The sequence below is a fragment of the Choloepus didactylus genome, chromosome 16 (assembly GCF_015220235.1).
Source record: "Choloepus didactylus isolate mChoDid1 chromosome 16, mChoDid1.pri, whole genome shotgun sequence".
In the NCBI taxonomy this organism is placed as follows: domain Eukaryota; kingdom Metazoa; phylum Chordata; class Mammalia; order Pilosa; family Megalonychidae; genus Choloepus; species Choloepus didactylus.
In genome coordinates this window covers 47,233,347-47,249,879 of record NC_051322.1, presented here as the reverse complement: position 1 = coordinate 47,249,879, position 16,533 = coordinate 47,233,347, and the positions used below count along the sequence as shown (strand labels likewise).

The 16,533-nt window shown below is 35.3% G+C and overlaps 1 protein-coding gene across 3 annotated transcripts in view; it reads right to left on the bottom strand.

Annotated features, from left to right (window-relative positions):
• The window catches only part of CCDC178 (coiled-coil domain containing 178), a 513,958-nt gene that overhangs the window by 337,379 nt on the left and 160,046 nt on the right, over positions 1-16,533 (bottom strand). For all 3 annotated transcript variants that reach the window (XM_037806200.1, XM_037806202.1, XM_037806201.1), the window contains exon 13: positions 3,574-3,757. In XM_037806200.1, the coding sequence (XP_037662128.1) occupies positions 3,574-3,757 (184 nt within the window). The remainder of the gene's footprint in view (positions 1-3,573; positions 3,758-16,533) is intronic.

Here is a 16,533-nt window from a genome sequence, read left to right as displayed (position 1 = left end):
TTCGGAATGGCTTTCTCCCAGGACATTCCTCTCTAGGCCACAGCTCCTCTTCAAAATGTCACCTCAGTTGCCCTTGGGGCATTTGTCCTCTCTTAGCGTCTCTGAAGCAAGAGTCTGCTTTCAACGGCCATCTTCAAACTGTCTCTCATCTGCAGCTCCTGTGCTTTCTTCAAAGTGTCCCTCTTGGCTGGAGCTCCTCTTCAAAATGTCACTCTCAGCTGCACTTGGGGTATTTGTCCTCTCTTAGCTTTTCTGGAACAAGAGTCTGCTTTCAATGGCCGTCTTCAAACTGTCTCTCATCTGTAGCTTCTGTGCATTCTTCAAAGTGTCCCTCTTGGCTGTAGCAAGCTTGCTCCTTCTGTCTGAGCTTATATACTGCTCCAGTAATCAAGGCCCATGCTGAATGGGTGGGACCATGCCTCCATGGAAATGATCTCATCAGCGTTATCACCTACAGTTGGGTGGGTCACATCTCCACGGAAACACTCAAAGGATTCAAATCTAATCAGCACAAAAATGTCTGCCCCACAAGATTGCATCAAAGAATATGGCTTTTTCTCAGGGACATAATACATTCAAACTGGCACACCATTTTACAACATTTTTCTTTTGTGCTTCATACATTTTGTGTCCTGTTCAGAATTTTCTTCTAGAAGTTTCATAATTTTAGCTCTTCCATTTAGATACATGAGGCATTTCAGATTGTTACCTCCTTCTTGCTGCCTTCAAGATTCCCCTTGTCCTTGGATTTTGAAAACTGGATTATAATATGTCTTGGTGTGGATCACTTTGCATTTATCCTTGGGGTATTTTTGAGTTCATTTTTCTTCATTCTTCTTTATTTCAGTTCCTCAGACTGGATAATTTCTATTGATTTGTCGTTAAGTTTGCTGATTATTTTTCTGCCTGCTCAAATCTGCTATTGAAACTTTCTAGTGAGATTTTTTTTTTTTTTTTTAATTTCAATTACTGCATTTTTTAGCTCCAGAATTTCTGTTTGGTTGATTATTATAATTTCTGTACCTTTATGCATTTGTTCATACATCATTTTTTCTCTTTGTTTCTCTTAGCTCCTTGTCCATTGTTTTCTTTAGCTATTTGAGCATATTTAAAATAGTTGATTTTAGGTCTAAGTCCAATGTCTGTACTTCCTCAAGAACAGATTTGTTAATATATTTTGTCAATAGGCCATATTTTCTTGTTTCTTTGCATGCTTCATTTTTTTGTTGAAACTCTGACATTCTGAATATTTAAAATTATATACCATATATTGTAAATTATTTATATTTTTACATTATAAATTACATAAAAAATATACGTTATAAATTATATTATAAATCAGATTCTTCTCCTTCTTAGGGTTTATTTTTGGTACTTTCTGTAGGCTATAGCTCTTTGTTTAGTGACTTTTCTGAACTACTTTATAAAGTTTGTTTTTGTTGTCATATGTGTTCCCTGAAGTCTCTGTTCCTTTATATTGTGCTTACTAGTGCTTTGATAGAATAAATGTCAACAGCCAAAAAAGAGAGGGACAGAGGAAGGGAGACAGAGAGAGAGAGAGAGAGAGAAATTTCCTAGTTTTTGCAATTTGGTTCTGTATTGGGGCACTCCAATTCTTAGCCAGGTCATTTACAATTCTGCCTTAGCTTTCACTTCCTGCTTTCACTGAGCCTAGAGATCAGCCAAAGGTGAAAGCCTATGTTCCTCTAAGCTCCTTTCTGAGCCTGTGCCCTATTCTAGTCATGTACCTGACTTTCTAAATTCTTCAGTATACACAGGTACTTTTGAATGTCCTAATTTCTAAAAAAACTCCCTCCCTAACTTTTCTTCCCGGATTTTCAATGCTCTATTGTATACCTCAACTCTAATCTCTTGTCCCAAGTAGCTGTGGGTTGTTCATTTACCTTACAATGTTTCTGAGGAATATCTGTAACTTGTCTGCCCTGAATGAGCCCGACTTTCTGCCCTGAATGAGTCCAAGTTAGGTGAAGCAGAGACAAGTACCTTATGCCCGTCCTTCTGATAGACTCTTGACAGGTTAGAACAAACAAACAACAATTGTTTGTGAATAAGGCCTGCTGTGCTCACTCTGGAACCAGGGACCAGGGTCCCACACCAAGAAAATGGGCTGACATCTTCAAGACCAGGGCTGATCCAGCAAGGGGATATAGGGAAAAGATAAATAAAAACACCATAAAACTTTCCTACCATTTTTAAGTTGCCTTTTTCTTGAGTTAACATTCACATGGTTGCTGTAAACCTCAGACTGTTTGCAAGAATTCTGAATGTTTTGATTCTGAGAGCTTGTGCTTGACTTTTAAATTTTTTTCTATGGAAGAATGGGTGCTTGGATATGTCTACTATGCCATTTTCACAGATATCATATCAGTGAAAAAAAATCCACAGATTTTTATATAATGAATTTCATTATTAGTCAGTTTACAATATTTTCTAATTTGCCATAATCCATAGACTAGTATTATATTGTTTAATTTCCAAGTATTTGACTTTCTTAGGTATTTTATTGATAATGATTTCTAGTTTAATTTCATTTGGGCTCAACAGCTTACTTTGTATGATTTCAACCTTTTAAAATTTATTGAGATTTGTTTTATGGTCCTTTCATACAATCATATAGTTTGTATTTTAAAATCATTTTTAAGGTTAATTTTTATTACACATAATTTTATCTTTGGAACATGTAAGATATGAGGAATGCATTAAACAACAATTCAGAGGGACATAGGTACGGTATTCCAAGTGAACAGGTGGACTCTATGTGGGAACACCACCTTAGTCTCGCAGTACAGAAATTTTTACTGGCAGACAATCCACATGTCCTAAAGTTTGATGGCACAGGGAGAGTCTTCTCCAAAAACAGGGCTAGCAACAGGTCTTGGACTTGGACTACAGATTGTACAATTTCTAGGCAATTTTATGATCATATGTCTTTAGTGAGAAAATGCCAAATATAGGAGGTGTGGGTGTGAAATGAGTGATTTATGGAATCAACTTGTTATAGTGGTTCTGCAGGTGCAGGAATATGGGGCTGACTGTCCAGTCTCTGTGTCAAATAGTAGGGAGTCGCTAGACATCATATCTCTCACTTAGGAGTGGGTTTGAGGCATGTAAGCAGTTGTTTCTGTAGCACGGTGGTCTAAAAACTGCTTTGTACTCTGATTTAGGTACTCTCTATTCTTATGTTACATGGGGTGCAAGTGCCCTTCTCAATATCCCCTTTTCCTACAAATGGCAAGGAAACAGTATGCATTGGATATCAAGGACTGAATCTGAGCCAAGCAGCATGCGCCTGGTGCTCCAGGTGGTTTCTGGTCAGTAATAACAAAGAGTAGAAACAAGTGTTAATTAGCTACATTGATCCCACATCCTCTTCTGCTCAGGCTGGGACTGTCAGGCGGGGTGATTTTCCTCTGACTTATTAGATGGAATAATTTTTTTTAAAAAATACTATTATCCCTTAAATTAAAATCTAACTATCAAGATTAAATCAATAAACTTCAGGCTATTTACAGGGTTTTTTTTCCAGAAAAAAAGAACATAGAGATAGACAACCTTGTATTTTCTTCTCACTTCTGCTATTTTCTCTTCCATTTCTTCTGCTTTAAACTTGGTAAGGTGGAAAATAGCACCAATGTTATAAGCCTCCTTGTATAGTTCTTTAAGATATTCGTTATTTTTTGACTTCTGTCTCAGCAAAGACTGTATTTCAGCCTCATGATCTGCTTTTGTATTTATACTGTAAAAATGAAGCAAAAAGATTGATATGATTATTCTAAAAGAATATATATTGAGGGAAATATATTTAATAATGGAAAAGAGGAACAAGATAATTTTTTAGGTTGGAGAAAACAAACAAACAAAAAAAAACAAAAACAAAAAACAAACTAAAATAGCCAGATTCTTAACTAAAATTTTAATGCAGAAAATGTATCCCAAGATGCCACTTATTTTTCTGCTTCTTGTGTTGGTTTCCCCCAGTTGTGAGGCTGTGCCCAGTCTCAGAAGGGTAAGAGTATCAGTAGGAAAGATCTGGGGAGCCCAAATGTTTAGCTTTCAGAACATTCAAATTCCCTTCTATACTCACCTCCACGAGCCTTTCTGTCTTCCACAGGTGTTCTTATTAGAGAACACTTGGAATGCAAGAGTAAATGGATGACTAAAACCAAAGCATATACCAGAGCAGAGTTTCTTAACCACAGTACAACTGGCATTTGGGACCAGATAATTCTTTGTTGTTGGGACTGTGCTGTGCATTATGTGATGTTTAGCAGCATCCCTGGCCTCTACTCACTTGATGCCAGTATTGTTGCCTCATTGTGATAACCAAAAGTGTCTACAGAAATTGCCAAATGTTCCTTGCAAAAACCATCCTGATTGAGAACCACTTACCTAGAGCAATGATTCTCACCCCAGTTGCACACCATAATCAGTTGGAAAACATTTAATAAGACTTCTCCAGAAATTCTGATTTAATTAGTCTGGGGTGAAGCGCCAGCATCACGATTTTGAAGCACTCCAGGTGACTCTAATATGCAACCAGGATGAGAAATACCAATATTTACTGACTGGAGCAGTTTCTCAAGCTTGAGTGTGCATAAGAATCACAAGGAGATTCCTAGGCCTCACCCTCAGGATAAGATTCAGTGGATGGGGATAGCCTTTAAAGCCAGCATATCTAACAAGCTCCCACGTGAATCTGAGGATGCATGGCTGCAGACCATGTTTCAAGTAGCAGTGCTCAAGAGGGAATAGTCAAGGTGAATATGGAGTAGTAACTCTCATTTAATAGAACACAGAGAAGACTGAATTAATACAGCCAAGCCAGCTAGTGCTAAAGCAAGGCATAGATACAACTGACAATGAGAGGCATTGATCCCTCATTCTTATTTCAAAATAGGGAGTAAGGACAATGTAGAAACAAGAACAGACACATATTCAAGGCATGCAGAAGAACCTACAGGTGTATCCTATAGCATGTTTCCCCTGTTAAAATTTCCCAGTACAAATGACACCTCTTTGTTTCAAAAATTCTGAATTCACTGAATGTGTGTATCTCTCAATGCAATATTTTAAATCTATACTTATGTAGAAAAATGTTAGATTTGTGTCCCTAAAATTCAACACAACCTTAAAATAGAATATATGCAGGAAAAATCATGAGTTACATTTAAGAAATTATTTAGTAGACCATCAGAATCATTTGGAAATGTTTCTAAAAGCATGTGTATCAGTAAAGAAGATGTGTGTTCCAGATGCTGCTTTCACCAAGAGAGGAGTTTCAGTGTTACTGCAAACAAAGCACTGCTTCTCTAACATATATTGTTTGTGATTGGGAAGTATTTTATTCATTTACCCATTCTAAGATGATAGTTTTTACTTATATAAACATTTTACTTTAATTATGTTAGGAAATTAGTTCATAGAGTTCAGGTTCTTGGTAATATATATTTTTTTGTCATTTAAAATACGAAAATTATGCTATTGAATAAATTTGGGAATCGGTTAACGATGGCAAACAAGAGATTCCTTCGCCTTATAACTAAGAACAATTCTAAAGATACCTACAGATCAATTAACAAATATAAAGAGCTGGATGGAGCATGGGGCTATTATAATAGGATCTCAAGTTCAATCTGAATTTTAGAAGAATAAATAATTTTCTCTTTAGTATTTTATGACCCCAATATTGCATAGGACATATTTATACTAAAAACAAAATGATTGTTTACCTGAAATTCAAATTTTACTAGGTGTTAAATAACCCTGTATTTTACCTGGTAATTTTTTATCATAAGAAATAGTCAATTAAAGTACAATCTTTGGATTAGCTTGAATAGTAGGACCTTCCTTCTACCTGCCCATCCCACCACCATCATTTCTCTGAACAAATAACAGTCACTTAAGACTCTTTAAATATGAGAGTCTGACACAAGAGACTTACAGATAGCATAATAGCAACAGAGAAGTAAGGCAGTGTCCCCAGATAAACTAATAAGCCAAAGAAGGTGCGTGAACCTCTATATACAAAAGGCAAGTTTTGTACATTCTGGCCATATATCAATCCATTCTTTCTAATCATATATAAAATACTAACAAGAATCATCAAATGTAAGAAATAGTCACTCCCTGAAAAAGAGATCCAAAACTCAGCAACAACAAAATAAACCCAATAGCTAAGAAAAAAGGGTTAATAGAAGAAGAAATGAATGTATTAGTATGATTATAAGATTCTCATTGACACAGAGAAATATTAGACTACTAGGGAAAAGAAACAGGTATGTTTCCTGTCAAGATGAAAAAGCAAGCACACACTTGGAAGCACTACCTTTGCTCCAAATACATAACAATGAGACATAATATAAAAAGACATACAAAAAAGACATTGCTAGGCTCACAAATAAGGTAATCATCTCTGTAGAATAGAAACGGAGCTGGAAAGCAATGCAGGAGTAGAGGAGAAATGGTAGGAAACTGGCCAAAGGCATTCTACTCAGATGGTTGACCAGGGTCAGGTTTACTGCTTCAGAGGGTGAGGTGCCCATGCCTGTGAAAGGACTCACTGACTGAGACCACAGATTTATGGAAAGCTAGGAGCTAGGGTGTTGGGAAGGCAAAGAATCTGCAACCAAGAATTCAACCAAGCTGCCTACGGTATCAATAACTGCATTAATGATATCACCATTATCATCTTAGGATAGGAATTGGACAACAGTATAAATGGCAGACTTTGAAGACTAGTGAATTTGGATCAAGAGGGTTCAGGCAGAAGCAAATGGGAAGAGATGAACGTGTGTGTGTGTGTGTGTGTGTGTGTGTGTGTGTGTGTGAGAGAGAGAGAGAGAGAGAGAGAGAGAGAGAGAGAGAGAGAACAAAGAGAAATTTACTCAGAATGGGAGGCTTGAAGAAAAAGACATACAACACATTGAGAAATATATTGTAACCAAAGGCCCAGCAATTAGAACATGAGTCTGCTTTAGGTGATATTAGCTTTATGAAACATTTTGACAAAAAACTTAAAATAAGCATATTTAAAATGCTCAAACATCTAAGAAAGAAAAACTACTATTATAAAAGAAAAACAAATCTTGAAACAACAATAGCAGAAATGAAACAAAAACAGGTATGGGAAAAAAAACAAATTATAAAATAGGACAAAATAATGAAAAAATAATGAAATAAGCAAGAAGAATTTGAAATTGGATAGGGTCAAGGAGAGTTTTAGATTAACAGATGAGAATAAAGTTCTAAGGAATTCACCTTGCAAGCAGCACAAAGAAATTGGGGGGGGGGGGTTAGTTATGGAAAAAACAGAATTTTTAGACTTGAAAATAATCATAAGACCACAGACCAGACAAAAAAGTAGACCTTGAATACTAAGTATAACAAATATAAGAAAATCTATAACTAAATATATTGTGATAAAACAGTAGAACATAAAGATACAGAGAAAATGGGGGAAAAAAGCCACACAGAGAAAATACATACAAAGTGATGCAACAGATGCCAGAAGAAAACAATTGTATTCAAAACTAGGAAGTTTAAAGACCAAGGGAGAATTTTACACATTGACAAATTATTATTCAAGATAAAGGACAAAATTAGCATATATTAAGAAAATGTGCCACTAAGCTGTCATTAAAATAACCATTTACAAAGTACTCATATATATGAAAAGTTAAACTAAAGAGCAAACAAGAAGCTATCAGAAAAAAAGAACAAAAAAAAATGAGTGAAAAATATCAACAAATATACACAAGTATTGATTGTGAAAAATTAACTATGTAAAAGTGAAACTAAGATCTGAAGCAACAACAAAAAAAGTGGGATAGGGTGAAGGTGTTCATTGTGTATTTAATTTACACAAAAATATGTGCAACGATCAGGAGCGGATAGAAAACGATAAAACTCCTGATTTTATTAGAAATGTTTATTATACATGTTTTAAAATTAAAGACAATAACAATAGGCTTTCAATATAACCCAAGCACTTCTATTTATATAATTAGATTATATTTGAAAAAACAAGATTCAGTGCTGCCTGCAAAATAAATGTGTAAAATTCAGAAAATCTGAAATAAGATTTGTATAGCATCCTTAATATTACAAAATGTAATTTAATGCAAAAATCCTGAATTAAAAGAAGGGACAAAATACATAAGAGTACAAGAAACAATACAACAGAAGATGAAATAATTATTTACTTAAATGCCTCTGACTACACACTCTTAAAAGAGGTAAAGAAAAATGCAGAATTAGAAGAAGAAATTGACAAGTCAACAGTCATACCCCTATCTGATCTCATAGGCCAGGAAATATAGAGGAGGTATACATAACAAAAGTGCAGCTGAAAAATCTTCACTACTAAAAACCAACATGGGTCATGAGTCATCAAACTGAAAAGTCCCGCATAGTGCTGTACTGGGTAAATTACACACAGAGACACACACAGACACATATACACACATCTGGACACAGAATTCTGGAATTTTAGTAAAAAGAGGAAATTCTAAAAGCTCCCAGAGAGAAAAGACAGTTTATCTACAAATAAATAAGTTGTCATCAAATGTCTTATCAAGCAACACTACATGAAATAAAACTATGAAAAATATCTTTAAATTAATGAGAAAAAATTGACCTTGCATCTAGAATCTGATAATTTGAAAAAAGCCCAATTGAAATGGATTAAATAGAGAATGGAATGTGAGATCACAGAAACAGGAGTACTGTCTATTTGGGGAGATTTCTATAAGGAACAGAAGGGTGGGGGTGGGATGTAGGGCTAAGGTTGATTTGGTGTTTGCTTATTTTGTCAGAGAAACAATATTAGGCAATGTTCATATGCTATTAAAGTAGAAAGAAATAATAATGATTCATAAGAAAGAGGAGATAATTGTAGCTCCTGATTGTGTAAGAGGGCATGGCATTCATTTCAGAAGTACATGGGTAATGGGCATGCCCACATACGAGCAGCTTCTGTTATTTTATTTAAGGATAGTAACAATAGGCTTGTAATATAATCTAAGCACTTCTATTGAAATAGATTATATTTAAAAATATATTTTAATATAATGTTACTTAATATAATCTTATTATATGTGAGTATGTGAAGATGGATGCAGATAAGCTGGTAGGAAGAAGAGGTGATTCTCATTTGATTACACCTATACTCGCTATGAATTATACAGGAAGATCATTAGCTTAAAATGAGTAGGGTGTGGGTGTTAGGACTGATCAAAGAGTGAAGATGTGAAACTGAATTGTCAAGAGACTTCTTGGGAGTGCTGATTATCACTTGAAATTCGTGAATGTAGAATTTAAATTCCATACAGAAGCAAATTTATTGTCAGGCTAATGAAGTTTAACCATAAGGGCCTCTACTTGGCCCAGCCCATTGTAAAGATTTTTTGACATGGTCATATATTATAAAGTCTGCAAAAATAAGATATTTTAGCCACAATTGGTTTAAGATCATTCTTTTAGAATGTCCCATCTGTCGAGTGGCATCGAAGTGGCTGAGGGCATTCTGCACTCATAATTCTGTATTATTTTCCATAAGGAGACCCCACATTCTATAAGCTTTAGAGCCCACCAAACCAGGAACCACCAATGGTAAGAAAAATCAGCACATTTCTGTTTTACTTTAGCCACTTTCAGATGCTAAGATCCTGGTTTATAATAACTGAGGAGTTTAGTTCGAGAGAATCAAGATATTGAAGGTTACTTAAAGAATGATTATTTTGATAGAATATAATTATGTTTTGTTGGAAAGGAGGGAAGCACAAGAATGTGGGATAGACAAATGGACTAGGGATGGTAGATTGGTCATCTTAAAGTGTCAAACAACTGTTGGATTGTGAGTTCTAGTAAAATAAGTAAGCTGGAAAGAGAGGTGCTGGCTGTCAGAGAACGGATGCTTAAAATTAACTTCTGGAGGTGACTCCATCATTAGAAATGACAAGGTCTAGGATAAAACTATAAAAGAGGGTAGCTGGGGTGGGACAGGAGACAAGACTGTTGGGAATGTGAAGACTCTCAGTTCTTAGACTCTCTGTTAATGCACAAACTGAATATACACCAATTCAGTTTTTATTTGGTTCTGCAGAGATAGTGAATAGGAATGGGGAAAGAGACTTATTTGTAATATTTTAATTTCTTTAAAAAAAGTCTGAAGGAGGTTCACATATGGATGAGTAATTAATTTTGAATGATGCACGTAGTTTTTAATTTGCTATACTTTGTATTTTTCTTTTTTAATAGTTGAAAAATTAAAAATATAAAATAAAAATAAAATAGTTGAAGAATATCTATTCAAAAGCTTGCTTTGGAATGCTGAAAAAAATCATATTCTACACTCTTGTGAAGTAACTCAACCTCTACAAATAAATCATCATCCTGTTAACTCTTGACAAACACTTTCATAAACTATAACAATGTATCTTTATCATGCTCAATAGCTTTTTGCTCATTTCCCTTCATTATACAACCCCATCTTTGGATCACTGCAGTTACAATGGCATTGTCTTGCTTGAGGTAAAATAGAGCATTAGAAGTAGATATTCAGAATATTTTGTGGATCTTGGATGTAAGAAAATGGCTCAATAGAAATTCAAACCATACATTTAACTTCAAGCAAACTAAATCCAAATTAATCAATTTCAAATCATCTTTAAACAAGTTCATTTTCCTTGACTTAAGCTTTTGAAACCTGCCTATCATGTGAAGAAGCAATCAAGTGAAATTTTTGTTCAAGTCAAATGTCCCAAATATGAAGGGTCCATTTCATATTTTGAAACGCCTGATTTGAAAGACAAAATTACCAAATTACACATTTCTACCACAAGGTGAACAATCATCAACATCATTATCATCAAAAGGTCTAGTGTTTGTGTGCACAGAGCACTGAACAAATTCTGTTAACAAACACGGCACTTCTCTTTTAATGCTGCCATTTTTAAGGTAGACTAGATCATATATTGAATTAGTTACATGACTTATACACATAGTATAGCAAATAGTGGGGGAATGGTGTAGAGTGGGGAGATGGTGTTCTAGTGAAATCTTAGCATATGCAAAAGTCCCAATTTGGGGATGTTTCATGAAGGTATTCACTAGGCTTATAAGCATCAGTGATTTGCTTTTTTTTCACACTGCACCATTTTATTACTAAATTTTCAAGACCCTATACATACTAAGCACAACTCTTTAAGGACACTTGGGATACTCAGCCTGAGTCCAGTAGAATACCAAATACAATAGTTAAAGCTGTAACACTAAAATATAATTTTCTTAATAATCCTTGCTTCTCTAGTTATCTCTGACACCAGGTATACTGAAATTATTTTCCCAACCCTAGAGCTGTTAAAGATCTTATCAACTATAACACATGTACATAATAAAGATAAGATTTAAAAGATACCATTTTTATTAAAATATTATAGAATGTATCTTAAGGTATTATCTTAAAAGTACCGATTATGACATACATTTGAAGACTTCCAATTTAGTACATGGTTTTGAAAATTCGTTTTATTATGCAATGATGGCATGAAATATTAAATTATACTGTTCTATAACATAATGTTTCAATAAAGATTAGAAAAGTGACATTATATATATTAATATTTTTAAATCGCAAAATTTAACATTTTTAATTTAACGTTTTTTAAATGGTCAAATTTCTAAAACCTCAGTGTTAATGCTTAATTTCAAAGGTTGTGCTAACAGGAAACCAAACATTGTACATAGTACGGGAGAAGAGTCGAACTAGGCTTATCTAAGAAACCACTTGTTCTTCAATTATCTTTCATCTTGCTCTGTGCTTTAATTTTGTTTGTTTGCAGTTTTTCACTGTGAAGATCATCATCTTCTCTTCAGTGATTTGCTTTAAAATTTTTTTAAATTGGTTTTGAACTTAAGGAAAAAGAAAAGCCGGGACTATGGGGAAGGTGATACAGGTTAATGGTAGAATATAAAGAAAAAATAAGAGAGAGAGTAGAAAGAGCAGGCTTCTGAGAAAAATAAGGGATACAGCCAAATGTGGGACAGAGAAACTGATAGTTTTGAAGTAGTCAGGAAGTGTCGGATATACAATCTGCTGTAATATGTCAGAAATAGGAAACAAAACTTGCCCAGTGGTGAAGAGGCAGTGTTGAATGAAAAGAGCATAAGTTTTGGAATTAGATAGACTTGCATTCAAATTCTGATGGCTCCTTCTGTAATTGTGGAGATAGTTTCATATGTAATTTCCTTATCTGTAATATTGGCATAAAAATACCTACCAACCAGGTTGTTAATAAAGATTAAATTTAAACAAAATGAGGGCAAATATACGCAGTACTTACCCATATTGAATAATACACAGTTAATACCATAAATAGTTTCTTAATTTAAAAAGTATATAACAACAACATGGATCTTGATTATAGTGCTATCTGGTTTGGTGAAGTAGAAGACAATGAGAAAAAGAAAGAAAGACAAATATAAAAAAAGGTACATAAGAGAGATAAGACACATCACAGGTAGGTACGACATTGAAATAATTTTAGGGATGATAGTGGCACAAAGATATACTGAAGCAAAAAATGAACTAAGGATGAAAAACTTTTATATTAAGCTCTCACTAATTTATTATGCCATTTATTTAATACCTACTGAGCAAAAACAAAAATATCTGCAAAGCACTCAGCCTAGAAGAAGCAATGAATAAACAAACCAAAACTAGCTGTACATAGAGTGGTAAGTGCTAGGAGAGCTACTTATTGAGCATTGATAACAAGTACAGACCTGTCCTAGGTGACTGACATACAAAGGTGAATTAAAACAATGGTACTTAGTGTACATTCTTATAAAGGAAAAAGGACATGAAAAACAGATTCCCATGCAATAATAAGTACAATAATAGAAGAAGCAGAAGAAGCACTTGACTCTGTCTTGGTTTGGAGACAAAGAAAGATAAAGTACTGAGAAGGGAGTTGTGGGAAGAGATGATATATGAGCTGTTATATGAATTATCAGTTTATAAGATTAAAACTTAAAAAAAAAACAAAGAGGAAGAAGAGCATTCCAATCAAAGGAATGCCAGAGACCAAGAACTGAAGCTTAAAATAATAAAGAGTTTGAAGACCTATGCATTTTAATAGGCCTCGAACATAAAGGTCAATGAGGGAGTGGTAAGAAATGAGGTGACAGATTACAGTGTCTAACCTATCATTCTTGGAGCTTGGACTTTACCCTATAGCTAGTGAAGAGCCTCTGAAACTTTTCAGGTTGCAGAAAGCAAATGACAATACAGCCTTTGTAAATAGAGAGTGTGCCGTGGATACTGTATATACTGGATCTGAGGGCTCAAAGTGGAGCAGGGTAGACTAGTTGAGAGCCTGTTTCAAAATTCCATTCAAGAGATAATTAGAGCCTGGTCTATTTCATTGTTGATTTGAACAGAAAGAATGAAAGGCACCCATTGGAGAAATATTTAAAAGACAGACTTAGTAGAAGCTTGCAAGATGCTGGTAATGAGGGAGGAAAGAGGAATGTGGGATGATGCCCAAAATAGGTAACGTGTGGATAATGGACCAGAACATGATGTTGGGAAAGAGAGTAGATATTCAAAATGATATTATTGGGAGAAAGAAGGTACATGAATAGGTATTTGCATAATGGTGTTTATGGCAGCATTATTCAAGATTTGCAATGGATGAAGGTATCCTAAGGCTACACTGATTGATGAACAGAAGAGAGAACTGTGGTGTATCAATACAACATACTATTGAGTGGCTACAGGAAAGAATGAAGTTGTGTGGCTTGCAGCCAGGTGAATGAGCCTTGAGGACATTATGTTGAATGAAATAAGCCAGAAATGAAAGAACGACAACAAAAAAAAAATTGTCTCAGTAATATAAACTAATTAGAATAAGCAACTGATGATTAAGAAGTAAGAAATGTTCAACTAGGTCTCATTGTAAAGGTTCCTAGATTGTAGGCTCTTACAGCAGTCACACCTATTCCTGAGTTTTAACTGTTATTTCTAAATTCTGAGAGTCTGTGCTCTTTGTGTATAATCTGGTAGTTCCCTGGAACACTGGGTATCTGTGTGACACCTGAGACTCAGAGTTAGAGTTCTATAGCTCTGAACTCAGTAACTATGTTAAAGAACCTGAAAAAGAGATCACACTTCAATTAGAGATATGAATGAAATGGACCTGGTGTTCTGGTTTGCTAAAGCTGTCATTGTGCAAAATACCAGAAATGGATTGGCTTTTATAAAGGGGGTTTATTTGGTTACAAAGCTACAGTCTGAAGGCCATGAAAATGTCCAAATTAAGACATCAACACAAGTATACCTTCACTGAAGGAAGGCCGATGGCATCTGGAAAACCTCTGTTAGCTGGGAAGGCACGTGGCTGGCATCTGCTGATCCCAGGTTGTGTTCCAGCTCCTCTCTCAGCTCCTGTGTGCTCTTCAAAATGTTGCTCTTGGAGCATTTTGCCCTCTCAGCTTCTCTGGAGCAAACCCTGGGCTAGCATAAGTCTGCTTTCAATGGCCGTCTCTAAAATGTCTCTCTCAGTTGCTCTCCAAAATGTCACTCACAGCTGCTCTCCAAAATGTCACTCTCAGCTGCTCTGAGGTTCTTCTGTTTGTGAGCTCTTTTATAGGGCTCCAGTGATTAAATCAAGACCCATCCTAAATGGGCAGGGTCCATATCTCCATGGAAATAATTTAAACAAACTTTCACCCACAGTTGATTGAGTCACATCTCTATGGAAACACTCAATCAAAGGATTCCAACCTAATCATCACTAATACATCTGCCCCTGCAAGACTGCATTAAAGAACATGGCATTTTGGGGGACAGAATACATCCAAACTGGCAAACCTGGTTAGGTCTAAGGTAAATTAGAATACAGGGCAAAGGATGATATTGTTAGTATTTTAAAACTTCAACTTCTGTGTGAGACCAAAGGAAGAGATGTTTATTTGGTCCAAAATTTAAATTTCCTGTAACACACTATCTAATTTATCCTGTCTGGTCAGTTTATTTAAACAACCTAATTACAAGGAATCTAGAATAGGGAATGAGACCCCATTATTCTGTGCAAAGCCCCTTGAGGGACATGGGAAAAATGTAGAACTATTAAACTTCTACACCTGGGGATTTCCTGATACTCTCTCAAGCATTAGGGACTCCCAATTTAATAAGCCACGCCCTTGATTTTGAGGCTCACCCTTATGAAACTTATTTCTGCAATGGCAAATCTAGGCCTGCTTATAATTATGCCTAAGAATCATCACCAGAGAACCACTTTTGTTGCTCAGATGCGGCTGCTCTCTCTAAGCCACTCTAGAAATAGACTCACTACCCTCTCCACTATGTGGAACATGATTCCCAGGGCTATAAGCCTCCCTGGCAATGTGCAACATGACTCCAGGGATAAGCCTTGCCTTGGAATCGTGGAATTGAGAATGACTTCTTGACCAAAAGGGGAAAAGAAATGGAACAAAATAAAGTTTCAGTGTCCAAGAGATTTCAAATAGAATTGAGAGGTCATTCTGGAGGTTAATCTTACGCGAGCATTAGCCAGATACTGCAAACTACTACAGTATGCCAAACTCTAACCAACAGTATTCCTGAAAACCCTAGGGAGTGCCCTGGAATCGATCTAAGTCTCTATAAAAGTTTTTCTTAGTAAGTTTATTCTTTCAGAAACTTTAGGCCTCCAGATTGAACCTATGCCAGATAAACCCTGAAACCCAGAGGTATCAGTCTCTCCAAGAACATCAAATTTCATTCCTCTACCCCATAAGGTCAACACCCCTCTCCAGCACAAAGAAGTTAAAATGGTCATTGCCCAGATATCCCTGAAGGTTGAGAGAATGATCAAATGAGAGGGAGGAGGTGTAACTGAGAAATTAGAATTTAACAGACGACTGTGACTACTGACTCATTATATAGATACTTCTTTTTAGTGTCTATTATTTTAGAATAGCCAGAAGGAGATACCTGAATTGTTGAAATGTAGTCCAGTAATGGCTGTATAACTATATGGAAAAAAAAAAGTCTGTTGCCCATGTTTTTATCGCTCTACTTCTGGATGTTCCCCAGGTGTGGAAGCGTAATCTCTCTCTCTCTCTTATACACACACACACACACACACACACACACACACACACACACATGACAATACTATTCTGCTTAGTTAAGTCTTAAAATTGGGTAGAATACTAGTGGCCAATGAGGGGGTGGGATAAGGGGTATGTTATGTTTGGGGTTTTCTTTTTTCTTTTTTAATTCTTTTTCTGGAGTAATATAAATGTTCTAAAAATGATCACGGTAATGAATGCACAACTATGTGATGATATTGTGAACCAATGATTTTATACTTTGGATGGATTGTATGGTATGTGAATATATCTCAATAAAATTACATTAAAAATGTAATAGATTTTTAAACAGTCAAATAATATGGTACAAGGTTAAAATAATGAGAGTAAGTGAAACTTCTGGGATAGGGGGCA